Source organism: Perognathus longimembris, chromosome 5 (genome assembly GCF_023159225.1).
Source record: "Perognathus longimembris pacificus isolate PPM17 chromosome 5, ASM2315922v1, whole genome shotgun sequence".
Classification (NCBI taxonomy): domain Eukaryota; kingdom Metazoa; phylum Chordata; class Mammalia; order Rodentia; family Heteromyidae; genus Perognathus; species Perognathus longimembris.
The window spans coordinates 56,350,364-56,365,936 of NC_063165.1; the positions used below are offsets into that span (position 1 = coordinate 56,350,364).

Below are 15,573 nucleotides of genomic sequence, written 5' to 3' on the forward strand. Positions count from 1 at the left end.
GGGAGCTATTTCAGGTAAGGCCATGTGTTGTACCTTGACCTAACATCTCATTTCTCTCCACACCATTGTGGCCAATTAAATGAGGGGCCTTTTAAGGAACCAGTTGACTGGCCTGGTCGTGTGCCGGCTATCACCACAAGAGCTTAAGGGCCACAAATCTCTGTTATTACCAAGCTGTTGCTGCCAGAAGCATGCTGATTCATGACAAAAAGAATAGATTAGGATCAATCAAATCTCCCCCAGGCTTATCAGTGGGACTTTTAACCACACCTTCTACCTCAAACTTTCCCCTTCACCTCCTTCCAAGCACCTACCCAGCAGCAAGCTAACAAGGTGTCTGCCAAACCATATGTTCACAATTAGTTAACTTCTTGCCTGTCGCTAGAGGCACCCCTGAATCAGCCACAGCTCTCAAGGGTGTTGGGCATCCAATAAGATAGCACCAACCAGCCCCAGCCCCTCCCCTCAGCGGTAGGAGAAGAGGCATACTTAATTCCAGCTGTGGCATTGTTAAGTGAATTAACTTTATCCTCAATTTAAAAAGCCAGCATGAAATCAAAGGAGACCCCAGAAAAGAAAAATAGAGAAAATGGAAGAAAAAAAAAGCTTGTAGGTTAACTCAACAAGTAAGCTGAATGAAACTCAACTGGGTTGGCCCCACTTAGCCAATCACTGCAAAGCAGGTTTCTGGCACCGTTTGTTACTTCTGGCATAATTCTTCCTTTTATTTCCCAGTTCTGTGGTTAAAGTCTCTTGTTACACACAGAGGGGATTGATGATATAATTGTTTATGAGTCTGTGGAAGACATTTTTAGATAGTTAGTGAGGTTACCCGGCAATGAGAAATTAATGTTACAGGACAGCAGAGTACGATGCTGGCTAAGAAATCTCATCTCAAGGTAAGAGTGCTACATGAAATTAAATTTGCAATGTCTTCTTTGAGCCTATACATGTTTGAATGTATGGGTTTTCTTTATGTAAAATTGTTGGCAAACAATGGTTTGCAAAAAGGTAAAAGAAAATGAAAAATTTGAAGTCTTTGATTACCATAGACTAAAGAAGAAATGTCTTAAGATTTTGAGAAACTTTATTTTCACTAAATGTGTTTATTAATGAGAAATACTGGTAATTACTCTACTTTGACCAAAACTATTTCCACAGATGCTGTAATTAAGTAACTTTAATACTAAGAGTATATAAATATACTGAAATTTAGTGGCCAGAATTAATTACAGTGTTATTTCTTGGTTAAAACCTAGTAAGACCCTGAGGAATAAATTTCTAAACCTGAAAAAAAATATTAAGGATCTATTACCTACAAGTATTACAAACTCTTAAAGTATTAAATACTATTTAAAGTTAGTATACATTAACATAATGAAAAATTGGAACAGAAAAAAAATTAGGCAAACCTCTGACTTCTAAATGTACATTCTTAAAATTGCTATATAACTTAGAATGAAAAGATGGAATTGTGTGACAAATATTTATTTTGCACTAACAACTCTTATGCAAAGAAACATGGTAATATACACATGCAACACAACAGATAATTTAAAGTTAAATAATAAAATAAAAGCAGCTCTGTTACTGTGATTCCGTCACTGTTATTCATGTTTTCACTAGGAAGAAATTCTCTTGTGAAACAATCTGAATTTCTGATGATGTAAAGATTGGGACAGAACAACTCACCATTTAAATATCTACTAAACATATAGGTCATTGTTCCTTATAAGTTAAGTATGAGATTCAGATCCAGTTTCATTGTCAATTGCAGGATCTCTGCTATTATATTAAATAACCATTGATGTTGGCAAGGGATTCAGGGGTCTTGGGTAACAGACATTGTCATAATGATATGTGGCTTAAAGTGAATTAGGAAACAACCAATGTGGTTTGGGACCAGTGAATTATAAAACATAAGTCAAAGGGAAAATGCAGAAACCACAGCCTGGTACAAGTTACAGGCAATTTTCTTAATCACCCCCTTTACAATAATGTTGGAGGAGCTACGCTGAGTATCTTCCCTATCCTCCATGACACAAACTGGTGAAAAATCAGAGCCAACTGTTTGCTTTTAAGGACAAATTTTGCTATCTGAAAAAAAAATTACTTCTCAGTAAGTAGCATTTCTCTGAAAAATGAAAGTAATCTGATTTAAAATGTCCACAGATTTAGACACCTTTTTTTCAGTTTCATCTGTCCAAATTTTTAGTTTTCATGTATTTTCAGCAAAATAAATAAGCTTCATTCAATTAAAAATACAGTCTTGTCTCCACAGCCCAAGCTTTTGGTTAATATTTTATAGTAGGTAATCTTTATTTTAATTTTCAATATGGTTAACTCATAATGAGATATAACTTATGAGTACTGGAGCTATAGAACATGAACACACATGGATTTGAAATGTGAACTAATGCTAATTAGATATTAAGAATTGATTTTGAGGCATCTCAAAATTATGTAGCTCTGTTTCAGAAAAAAAAATCAGTGAAGTACAGATAATGGTGATTTATTAATATGACCAGTGTGCTTAGACAATAACCTGAGCAATGTTAAGCAGTGCAGATTGGAGGAAAACAAGAGGCTGATTGAAGGTGCTGTGTTCCAAGTTAGCCATGAGCACTTTGCCAAGGCAACACAAATGGCATTGGATAAAAAGAGACAAATACAAGATGCATTAGCTATAGCTAAGGAAAGAGGGATGACAATGCCAAATCATCAAGTTTATGGCCCTGACAAAAAAGATGGGAAGATAAGTCAAGAGTTCAGTGTTTGTTTTATTTGATTGGAGAAGTTTTAGGCATAGTAGGATTGACTATTTGGCACAATGATCAGAGAGGGAATATTTCAGTCTGGGTTTTGTTGTTGTTGTTGTTGGATGAAGGGCTTGAACCCAAGGTGTGGGCTCTGTCGCTGAGCCTCTTTTTGCTCAAGGCTAGAGCTCTACCACTTTAGCCACAGCACCACTTCCAGTTTTTGATTCATTATTTGGAGATAAGAGTCTCCTGGCGACTTTTCTTTCCTGGCTGGCTTCAAAACGTGATCCTCAGATCTCAGCCTCCTGAGCAGCTGGGATTACAGGCATGAGCCACTGGCGCCCAGTTTGGGAGTTTTCAGTGTAAGGAAAACATCTACACTAATGCTAATGGGTTGCACTCAAGTCAATAGTAGGAACCCAAAATAGCAATAAGTCAGCATCTAGTTGTTTGATTGCTAATGGAAGACATTGAAACAAAAGAAGTGAAGATTGAGAACACAAGTGGAGTATCTGCATGGGTCAGACAATATCATCTGCAATATAATGGCGTGACATGTAGCAAGCAACTTGTAGAGCTTAGAGATCAAGTAGGAAAAATTGGCTAAAAAAAAAAAAAAAATCCAAGTAAACTCTATCAAAGATCCAAGACATCCTTGAAGATCCATCTCTAAACCACAGTAAGGACAAGGAACAGATAGAACATTTCCCAATATATCATGTAGTACTTCACAGCTATCCTTATAGGAGGGAACATCAATAAAACTACAATTTTTTTTAGGCATTTCTTTCTTTCTTTCTTTTTTTTTTTTTTTGTCTTTTGTGCCAGTACTGGGGCTTTCACGTGGGATCTTGTACTTTCATTTAGTTTTATTTGCTCAAGGTTAGTCACTTAAGTCATGTTTCTACTTCTTAGGCCATTCAGAATGTATTTCTACTACCTTCATAAACTTTTCTTTGCCATTACTTTCAATAAATTATCTGTATCAGAAAGTTTGATTGAAAACAAAGGTAAAGCCATAGGCCATCAGCATATGCCTATAATCCTAGCTACTTGGGATGCTGAGATTTCCCTCCTCAAATGCCAGAGAAAATATATACTACTATCTGCTTAGTTTCTTTTTCAAGTTGATTTAAGTTTTATTATCTTTAGTCAACTAATCTATTTCTACCTCCATACATATAGATAGGGAGAGTTCAAATTTATCATAGGAGACTCTGAAGCCACAAGAATGATATTTATGCTAAGATGAGAGAGTATTTGAAATAGGAATCATGAGCAAAATGTCAATAACAATGTTGTAGAATAAATGAAAACCATTTTGGTACTAAATATACTATAAAAATTGAATCCTAAAACTCCTAATTTTCGAACTGAAATAACATGACTAATATGACTAATATTACTAATAGTGATTTAAATATTGCAGGAATTTCCACAAATTTCTCCCCCCCCCTCCCTCCCTTCCTTCGTTCCTTCATTCTTTCGTTCCTTCGTTCCTTCCTTCCTGGTTTAGAGGAAAACAGATGAGAGATCATGGTATCAAACAGAATAAGCCAGTTTCAAAGGCAAATATGTTTTCTGTTATATTAAGAATCTAGATTTTTTTGAGTTACATGGAAGAATAAAAGAGATTATGAGAAGAGAGAAGGGAGTAGGGCAAAAAATATTAGAGAATCGAGGAGAGTAAACATGATAAAGCACACTAAATTCATGTATGTAAACATCATATTTAAACATGTTATTTTGTTTAAGTAACAAATGCTAATGAAAAGATCATGTTTAACTATTGGTAAAAAGAAATGCAAGGTTGAAGTTCAGGCCTTCTCACTATGTTTCTAATATTCTTTCATTAAGCCATTAAATCAACCTATGATATAATGTCACACAGATATTACATAATTTAAACTGAACAAGAAAAATGTATGTAGCAGTTTTGTTCAACAAAATAGCTCATCATATTTGTATCCATGTGCAGAGAAATCCATTAAAATCATCTGTGTACTAACACCTGATAATATGTAGCACATATAGATTTCAGCAAAAAGCAAAATAATAAAATAAAAATACTATACTAATGCTGCTCCTAAAGGAGCAGTAAAAGGAAGAAAAAGGAAGGGAGAAAACATTAAATTCGGACATAATTTCCACAATTAAACAAGAAAAAGAAATACTGTCAAATAAGTTAACGTTACACAAAGATTATCCAAATGTGACCTTCTGGGTTAGCTTCAAATATCAAAACTTAGTTAGATCAGCCAAAACTAATAAATAGATAAAAACACAATCAATGTATAACAATGATAGCTACCCCAGTATTGAAGTCTTTCAGGCTCAAAAGGAAACTGGTGGTCACATGGGAATGAGATGAAGCCATAGTAAAATGCTTAGAGCTTCCTAACAAATGTGATTACAGAGAACAGAGCTAATGAAGCAGAGTCTAAAGCACACAGAAATGCTATTAGCAATATAAGTGAAAATGAAAAACAAGAAGCAAAGTTTACATGGTGACTCTAGTGGTCAAATTATATACCATGATTTTTTCTTTTCTTTTTTTTTTTTAATGAAAGGGCAGGATGCTGGTGCCTCACATCTGTAATCTTAGCTACTTAGGAGGCTGAGATCTGAGGATCACAATTTGAAGTCTGCTCGGGCAGGAAAGTCTGTGAGACTCTTATCTCCACTTAACCACCAAAGAGAAAACCAGAAAGGGAGCTGTGGCTCAAAGTGGTAGAACACTAGCCTTAAATGAAAGTGTTCAGGGACAGCACCTAGGCCCAGAGTTCAAGCCCCACAATAAAAAAAAAAAAAAAAGGATAGATAAACCTCAAAATGAATAAAGGATAGCAAAGCAATGTAGGCTTGAGTTAGATATAGCAGTGGTAGAAGGGAAAAAAGGAAGCATTTGTCTATAATTAGTGAGGCTCTGGATTCCTTCTCCATAAATGGAAATAAGAAAAAAAAGTGAATTGAACCACTGTAATTCTTCCTTTCCCTTGTGTAATGACTGATTTATTAAAGAAAGCAAACTTCCCTGAAGGGTCTGGAAATTGGAAAGCAGTCATTTCACACCAGAGATGAAACCTTTCATGCCATCTGGCTTTGCAGAGAATGTTCCACCCAATGCATCTTATTCCCACAGTGCATTGTCTATGCCCTGGGCCATTTAAAGAGGACAAAATTTTACATACTTGAATGAACTGTTTTATATCACTGATATTACTTTGAGTATCTGCTTTCCAGGCATTCATTTGTTTCATCTGTTATTCTAGTCCTACTGAAGTCCTTTGAAATTTATGGTAATTGTGCTTTTATTTAGAACATGAAAGAAAAATGTATAACAATTAAAAAATTGAAAAGACAAAAGAAAAAAGAAATGAAGACTAAGAAGAGACTAAGGGCCTGATGCTGGTGGCTCATGCCTATAATTGTAGTTACTTGGGGAGAATAAGAGCTGAGGACTTGTAGTTCAAAGCCAGTCCATGCAGGAAAGTCCATGACAGTCTTATCTCCAGTTAACTATTTAAAAAAATGAAATTGGAGCTGTGAGTGTTAGCTCCGTGTCTAGAGACAGCATTCAGGCCTTGAATTCAAGCTCCTAGAAGAAGAGGAGAGAGATAAACTTGCGGACTCTCAAACACTTTTTGGTTATAAATATAAGGAATAATAGGTGAGAATACAAAAGAGGCAATGGATGCAAAGAATAAACAAAAATTACCTTAATTAATGCCAAGTATCTCCATCTGGAAAGTTTAGAGGTTTTAGGCCATCAAGGGAACATAATTCCAAAGCCTAAATTACATACTAAGATATAATATCATCAAAAGTAATAGCTAACAGATTACAAAAGAATAAGCAAATTGTCTAAAAAAGAAGTGAAGAATCAAATTCTTTTTGACCTAAAATATTAATGCTGTTTGACCAAAAATATATTGAACTCTTTAACAATTTAAAAAGCAATAAAAATGCAAATTGACTTTTTTATCTCCCCCAGAATTATCCTTAGAATGGTAGGAAGATTTTCTTTTGATCTTCACAAACGTCCTAAAACTGATTTCCTTGGATCTTAAGATGTAAATAAGTTCATCATAATGTTATAAAATTACATTGGTTTATTTCCTAAAGAATGTTGATCAAAAAGTGCGCTGGGTTCAGGGAGAATGCCTGATATCTTTAATCCTAGCTACTTGATAGGTTGAGAGAAAGGATTGTATTTCAAGGCTAGCCTGGGAAGAAAAGTTTGGGAAAGCCTATTTCAAAATAATGAACTAAAACATTGGAGAAGGACCAACTCAAGTATTAGAGTACCATCTAGGTAGGCACAAAGCCTTCAGTTCAGACCTTAGAGTGCCAAAGCAGAAACAAACAGAAAAGGCACAGCAATATCATAACTTTCCTTTAATGGTGTCTTCAAGTAGTAATGTATTCAATAGATAATTATGTCCTTCAGGATCCTACTTCCATAATGTAACTTTCTTTTCCTTTGGTTTCTCAAAGTGCTTCTAATATTTTCACAAATTAAAACGTAAAAGAAAGCAGATTCTACACCTGACAACTATTTAAAACAAATTAATTTAAAGTTACATTATACATCCATAAGTAGTACAAAATTCTGAAATTGTGGTATGATTCACACCATTTGGATATTTTACAGTACAAACTAGAACCACATTTCTTATTTGGAATGTGTGTAACCAAGAGGTTCATCCTTTGCTTAAATCTGAGATATAGTAGAGAAAAGTCTCTAGGAAGCCCCCTCTAGTGTTTAAAGAATGCAAAAACTGGTTGGCAAAGGATTTGTGAGAGATTAAGGTCAGAGCCCTTGATGCTTTCTTTATTTTTCAAATAGAGTCTTTTGTAATTGCTTGCACTGGCCTAGATCATAACCTGCCTGTTTATAAGCAGAGCTATCATGTAGTTTGAATGGAAGATAAGTGTTACCCTGTCAAGCTATTGGCTGAGATGGAATCTAGACTTTATGCTTGGACTGGCTACAAACTGAGATTGTTTGATCTCCTCTAAGCAACAAGGATTATAGCTAGGATTACAGGCAGGAGCCACTGGCACCCAACTTTTCATCTTTATTTCTTTATTCTGATTGTTGAGTTTTACATCCATTTTGTCTCCAAGTGTATTTATTTTATTAATGCTTTTGAAATTGGACACATCATGTTTACGAATTTAGATGTAAATTCAGAAGATTTAAAATATTGCAGTTTTCAACATGAAATTATTATGTTTATGACCATATGGGTCTTCATATAAAGGAAAAGAAGCGAATGATCACCACACTTGTGACAGTGATGATATCTTGATGTAGTGGAGAAAATATGTGATTATTTAATAGATACCCTATATCAATGGGAAAACTAAAAAGAAAGGCTGAATCTCCTCTTCCATATCACACAATGTAAAAAGGATATCCAGATTGACTATAGGTACTAAAGTGCAAGGTAAAACAATAAAACCTCCAGAAAAAAATAGCAACTTTCTTTATGATCCTAGAGTAGCTAAATTTTCAAAATAGACACAAAAAGTATCAACTACAAAGGAAACAGTGGTTAAACTACTTTAAAGTCATAGGACTTTAGATACAATAAAAAGATACAAATAAAAGCAATACATGGTAGTAAAAAATAGTTGTGCTTATTATACAGTTAATAATCACTGTTGATTGGGTTAATGAATGATAAGTGAGTTTTGGTTTCTCATAAATATTTGATTATCTCAGAAATTATGTAACAAGTACCTGCTACATGTTAAAAATGTTCATTAGGTACTTTATGTACACTATTTCATTTCTTGTTTACCACAATATGCAAATAATGTGTTAATATACTTTATTTACTGATTAAAAAAAACAAAGCTCAAGGATTTAGTTTATTTTACTAATCAAGGATTTAGGAAACTAAAACTCTCATTTCTAACACGAGACTGATCTACAATTTAAGTCACACCCTTCTTCCTCAAGTCCAAAATATCTCTGTATTCTGCCTTGGTTGCCTTCACTAAGACTCTAATTGTCAGTGTGCAATCTGTGATGAACTCAATGGACTGATTTAAGTTATGAATAGAAGGAGATTTAGGTATCATCTCTACACCACAGAAGCCTCCAGTGGGCTTTTGAACTTGTCGGAAGTAGCAGCTAAGTATTGAGGGCAACACTGGAGGGAAAGCAGAAGAGGAAAGGAGGACTTTGGCAAGAAACAAAAAAGATTCATTAAAAACCCAAATAAAGAAGTATGGAAACTTAAGGGACAGACGTAAATGAAACAGAGTATCTTCTGTACAATGCAAAGACTAAAGACTATACTGACATAGAATTCTGGAGTGCTTGTCCAAGAAAGTGCTCTGCAGGGTCTCCAGTCTGAATCTCTCTGTGCTAATCAGCTTCTCTTTTCAAAACTTTTCCTCCATCTCTGCCGTTAAGCAAATCTCCAGCTCAAGGATATATAGTCTTGGCCAAATGAATACTAAATATATCTACAGCCATGGGTTTTTATTTTGATGCATTTCCCAAAGTGCTTGATTAGATCCAATTCAACAGGCACTTTAAAGAGTTGGATTTATTTTCATTGCAATGTTTCTGGGAAGTTCAGGTTCCACTTCTACCAGGCACATATTCTATGTTAAATTTTAGTGAGGTCAGTATTATTGGAGTGTATAACATGTGACTGTCTTGTATGTGTCCATCCAGTTCCTTTCATGTAAATAAATGTGAATAAACTATTCCACTTAAAAAAGTTAAATACAGAAAGAAAGGAAAGGAGAAGAGGGGAGGGGAAGGGAGAAGAGGGGAGGGGAGGGGAGAGAGGGAAGGGAAGGGAAGAGAAGGGAAGGGAAGGGACAAAGGGAGAGAAAGGAGAGAGAAACACCAACTGGATAAACTGGATAAAGTTTCCTTCATAAGGGATGCTCACACCATGCAGTTAGGCCCATAAATGTAACAGAGAAATAAGATGGTACCATCTAGGAGCTGGAGATCCTGGCAACCCTGCCACATGCTCGTAAACATGTCTGGCGACATCCTCTGCCCACCGTTGCCCACGGTAAGTATCTGCCAGTGTGACTATGCTGTCGCTGCCACAGAGAATTGTATCTGCTTTCCCTACCTTGGATTATGGTAAGTGTCATTTGGTGAACAGTCATGGGAGGGGAGGGGAGGTGAGGGGAGGGGAGGGGAGGGGAGGGGAGAGGAGGGGAGGAGAAGAGAGGAGAAGAGGAGGAAAAGTTGTATACCAGCCAAAATCCCATAGAGGGCAGTATGGTCCTAGTTGTCTTAGCATTAAATGTTATTTTAATCCTATGTTGTTATAAAAGAATATAATTACAGCCAATTATAGAGAAACATAAAATAAAATATTGGCTGTGGGGAGATACTAATTGAAAATGTGCGTATTAACTTAAGAAAGGGTGGCCAAAGTACTAGTGTTTATAAATTAATAAGCAATCTTTATTAAATAACTACCAAAGTCAAAATACATTTTAAGTTATCCTTTATTCCCGAATTCAGACACGACCATATGGATGTCGATATGTCAATAACTTCTATCAGATTACCTAGTTTGATATTAATATTTTCTTCATATCACATAAGATTATCCTACCTTAGGATATTTGTATGACATTTTTAATGGATGGATACAATTTCTTTATAAGGACCTATATGAGATAATTTAAACTACTTTGCTCTTGATTTAATTTGAGATGCATTTCACCTTCCACTATAAGTTAATTCCATGTTAAAATATTTTACTTGAACTTGTATCTTGATTTCTTATATTTTGCAACAGCAATACCTAAAAGATAATATGCTGTAAAACAACTCTACATCTCAGAGGAGGGAGTGGAGGGAACCAGGGAGGGGGAAAGGTGGGGAAAAAACGGAGGAGGTAAAACGGTTCATAAGAAATGTACTCACTGCCTTACCGATGTAACTGTACCCCCTCTGTGCATTCCTTTGACAATAAAAAATAAATAAAATAATAATTAAAATAATAAAAAAAGAAAATACTCTCAAGGTAAGAAATGTGGGTAGGTGGAACATAATATGTAAACATTTCTTATATCTACTTCCAAAGTACCCTATTGTAATTATTCATCAAAGTTATAAGCACGTACAGATTTGACAATGTTCAACTATACTTTTAGTTTTAATTTGCAATTCAAGAATGGTTTCCCACTTTATATTAATTTATGACATGGAAAAGCCTTGCTATGAATAATAATCCAGAATTAAAGGTTCTAAATAATCTCAGCAAAATCCTATGAATAAAAAGTTTACAAAATAGATTATAAATATTGTTCAGAGATCTCCTAGGAAGGGCAGATGAGAATAGGGAAAAGAAAGAGAATAGATTTAATATCAACTCATCTTAATAGAAGGAAAACCTGAAGAGGTAGAATGCTTTCTTGAGAAAAATATTTAAATTTATGAGTCAGTTTATAGAAATGGAGTTCAAACTTTTGAGTCTTAGTCTAATTGGTATAAAAATACTATACCCACTGATTACCATCTGGATAGATATGGTTACATTCTTGATTTCTCTGTGAATAGCATGATGATTATATCTATCCTGTAGGGTTTTTGTGAGGATTGAGTTAGATTTTAGATATCATTACAGATTTTCATCTATAAACTATAGATAATATAGAGATCATTAACAATTTTCTTTTGGTCAAAATGCAGTAGAAATGTGTCTTAAGTCTGAGTACCTAGAAAGAAAGGAAACTACTGAGTAATAAAAAAAATATGGAATGGATTTCAAGCTAACAAGATGAAAATATGGAATGAATATAAGTTTTATGAAACATAAGATTAAGGATTGGAAGGAAAAAAAGATACAGGAAAGTTTAAAAAACAAAAGTAAACCAAATAAATAAGTGTAGAAAAAAATTTTTTAAATGAGAGCACTAGATCTGTGGGGAAGTGGAAGTATTCTGCATGACAATGTCATGGTAGATGTACAACACAGTACATTTGTCAAAGTTCACAGAAGGAACAACACACAAAAGGAACTCTATGGATGTCAGTTACAATGGTTTATCTCTCTTGGCTGGTCAGTTTTAGCAAAATGGACCATGGAGTAGGAGATGTCAATATAAAAAGGCAATTGAGATTGGAAAATATGTTCAGAGAATTCTGTGATTTCCATGTATGTATGTATGTATGTATGTATCTATGTATGTATCTATGTATGTGTATGAGGTGCCTTTCTCAAGCCCTCTCCCTCAAACATGTTTCAGTTTCCTGGTATTCATTTTTAGTTCAAAGCTAAAAATAAAAAAAAAAGCTAATTAACTAAAAAGTATGCAGAAGTATTTGTTTCACTCTATGCAGTATTAAATACATTTTGTGAGCTATGTAACATAATGCATTTATGTTAGCTTTTCTTTCCAAATTAATTTTGCTTACTAGCACTTGGAAAACTTCTTAGTGCTTTAAAAATGCTTGTAAATTATACCATCACCAGCATTCCCAAGAAGAATCCAATGATGAGTGTTATATATACTTTAAATAATAAATTGGAGAAATGAATGAGAAAAAAAGTAAATTTACCATAAAATATCTTAATCATCTTTGGATAGTTTTACAAAGGTGTTTCCATTTTCCAGAACAGCTTATGAATACAATGTATCTTGATCATGTATCCCGTTTTAACATTCTCACCCCTCTCCAATTTAGCCCTTCCCTTACTATTCTTAAATTTTTTAGTATAAACAACAGAAACTTGACTACATTCTCCAAAAAGATATTTTTGTTTTAGTGAACATAAAGACTAATTCTTCCAGTGTTTGATCTTAGGCAGATTTGTATTGATATTCATCATTTTTTAAAAGGCTAAACATAAAGATTCAAGTAAAACAAAATAAAATGGAACGCATAAAAGTTTCTACCCAATCATGACATAAATTCTAAGTGGCTCATAATCTTCAGGGAAAGACTTAAGCTCTTAATCTGAATTTTGAATACTACAGCTTTACTCTGTTTATAAGAATGAAAAAGGAAAGGACGAAATGAAAATCTGAAGTAAATGAAGGTTGGATGGGTTATAATGCCATTAATGTCAATGTATGTAGGTTAAGGTTTAAAGCACTATACAGGAAATAATGTAGGCATAGACTGATAAATAACACATTTAGTGAAGAAGATATACCATTGTAGACCATTCAATAACAAACCACAATAGCCAAATTGAAAAGTAGAAAGTACTTATTAATACCTTGGCAACTGCATAAAAATACCACTGTAGGAAGAAGAATTAATGTTGTTAATGTTCTTTTGAGGAAACCTAACTATTTCAGAAATAATCTTCACTATAACAATCCTGAGGCGTGGACATGTTTATAAGATTTACTTGTAATTGGGGAAAAGCGAAAAATAAGCAGGTCAGTAGACTTTTTTGAGATGTCCCATTGAAAATGATGAATCCCTCATAAATCTGCATAAGAACAAAAATGGAGTGTAAAATATAGGATTTTAGGAAAGATAAGACAACTATAGATGATGTTAATCAAATAATGAACATATGTAATTCTATGGAACAGTTCTACGTAAAACAAAAGATGTGGACACATATTTTAAAGCATGCATAATTGGGCTAGGAATGTGGCTTAGTAGAGTAGTTGCCTAGCATGCACGAGGCCCTGAGTTTGATTCCTCAGTAACACATAAAAAAAATAAAAAAGAGTACAAGACTTTATTTAAAATAACGAATAAAGATGGTAGAGCACTAGCCTTGACCTGAAGAGCTCAGGGACAGCATCCAGCCCCCAAGTTCAAGCCTCATGACCAATCCCCCAATAAATAAATAAAATAAAAATACATAATGATTAAAATGAATGAAACAATGGAAGAATTAAAACAAATACTTAGAGAAAATTTTAGAAAATCATACTCATAGTTGCTTTCTCTCAAATATCCAAAGAATAAGGACTTCAGATGCATTAAAAACACAATTGCTGCAATAGAGTATCAATTATGTCAAGAAATAAGAATACAAGAAAGCACTTAAATTTAATACTTGGCTATGTACATATTGAACAACAGATATAGTCATCAATAGCAAAGGATGTCATGCTGAAATTTGTATGGGGGCTGCCTTAAACATTAAATTTCAATATTGGTTGAAGCTATCTATAATAACAGGATAATTAATATTACTACTAAAAAAGACAAGTTTGCTTCTTTGTCCTGTTTGGATGATTCTAACAGGTGATTCTAGAGAAGCATTTCAATTAACATGGGAGTTCAGAATGAATCTGGATAGATGACCTGCATTTAAAAATATTGGTTTTCTCTTCAGTTTTGAAGCGCTTATAAATGGAAAACAATTTCAAACCTCAGTGATTATAATGGGTATGTATGCAGCAATAAGTACTTACTTAGAAATTAAGAGTGGAATAGTACCTATATAAAATATGTACCCCTACATATAAAAGCATGCATGCATAATCATGTGTCTCAAAGCCAATCAATGCAGAACAATTAGTGGTAGTCTCATCTCCAGTTAACCAGGCAGAACTGGAGGTTCAAGTGGAAGAGCCTCAATCTTGAGTGAAAAAAGAAATAAGTGACAGCATGATTCCCCGAGTTCAAGTCTTCAAACATAAGGAATATCTCAGAAGTTCTACAGTTCCTTTGCTTGCAAAAGTGACAAAACCCACAAATGAGGTTTCAAGTTAAAAGAAATTTTCTCCTGTTGAGAATGACAGTTATAGAACATGGTGAAACACAAGTACAGGTACAGCCATTTTTGAAAAATGTAATCTACAGAAGCAATGATGTAAGATGTCATGTGTAGGATTATTTCTGTAAAACTAACTAAAAATAGGGCTGGGGATATAGCCTAGTGGCAAGAGTGCCTGCCTCGGATACACGAGGCCCTAGGTTCGATTCCCCAGCACCACATATACAGAAAACGGCCAGAAGCGGCGCTGTGGCTCAAGTGGCAGAGTGCTAGCTAGCCTTGAGCGGGAAGAAGCCAGGGACAGTGCTCAGGCCCGGAGTCCAAGGCCCAGGACTGGCCAAAAAACAAACAAACAAAAAAAAAAAAACAAAACTAACTAAAAATAGACATTTTAGAACTTGGTAAAGTTAATTTTACAAATTGGCAGCCATATATTTTCTTCTGTGAATATTTATACTCATTTTTTTTATTTTAGTGTAATATTAGAGTTGTCTTGTTTACCTATACATTCCAAGCTATTATTAATTACCCTCCACCTAAAAATATGCCTTTTATATTACAAATACTGAAAAATGATGCTTAAATAGTTGAAACACTAGAGCTATTTCAACTGTAATTTGATTTCAGAATATTATATCAATGTTTTTTAAATATTTAGAATAGCCAAAAAAGATATTAGAATCAATTTAATAGCCTAAATTATTGGAAAATATTTTTCATATTTAAAGCAAGACAGAAGCACTGAATAATTAAATTTTAAATTATATGTAAAACAATATTGATTAAATAGCAAAACTTCCTAAGAGCTTAAATATCTAATTCTAGTTCTAGCATTTTACATTGATGACCTTTTGCAATGCCATCAACCTAGATGGGTCTCAAGAGTGGGGAAAAATCAGGAGGATGCACAGATGCAAAAATATTAGAAATTCTACAGGATCAATGGATAAGAATGTCTTAGTTTTGTTTTCAAGTGTGTGTGTGTGTGTGTGTGTGTGTGTGCTCTTCATAAAGGTTATAAAGACCTGTACTGCCCAAGTCATAACTTATTGGAGACAGTACCTTAATTTTGAAGACTAAAATATTTAGAAGGACATTGTTTCACTCATTATTTGATGCTGCAA

At 34.1% G+C, this 15,573-nt stretch overlaps 1 protein-coding gene across 1 annotated transcript in view; it reads left to right on the forward strand.

The window, feature by feature from the left end:
* Window positions 1-810: 810 nt before the first annotated feature.
* Window positions 811-15,573, forward strand: part of Gmnc (geminin coiled-coil domain containing) — a 33,627-nt gene continuing 18,864 nt past the window's right edge. Inside the window, exon 1 of the mRNA XM_048345839.1 lies at window positions 811-899. Within this exon, the coding sequence (XP_048201796.1) occupies window positions 873-899 (27 nt within the window). The 5' untranslated portion in view covers window positions 811-872. The remainder of the gene's footprint in view (window positions 900-15,573) is intronic.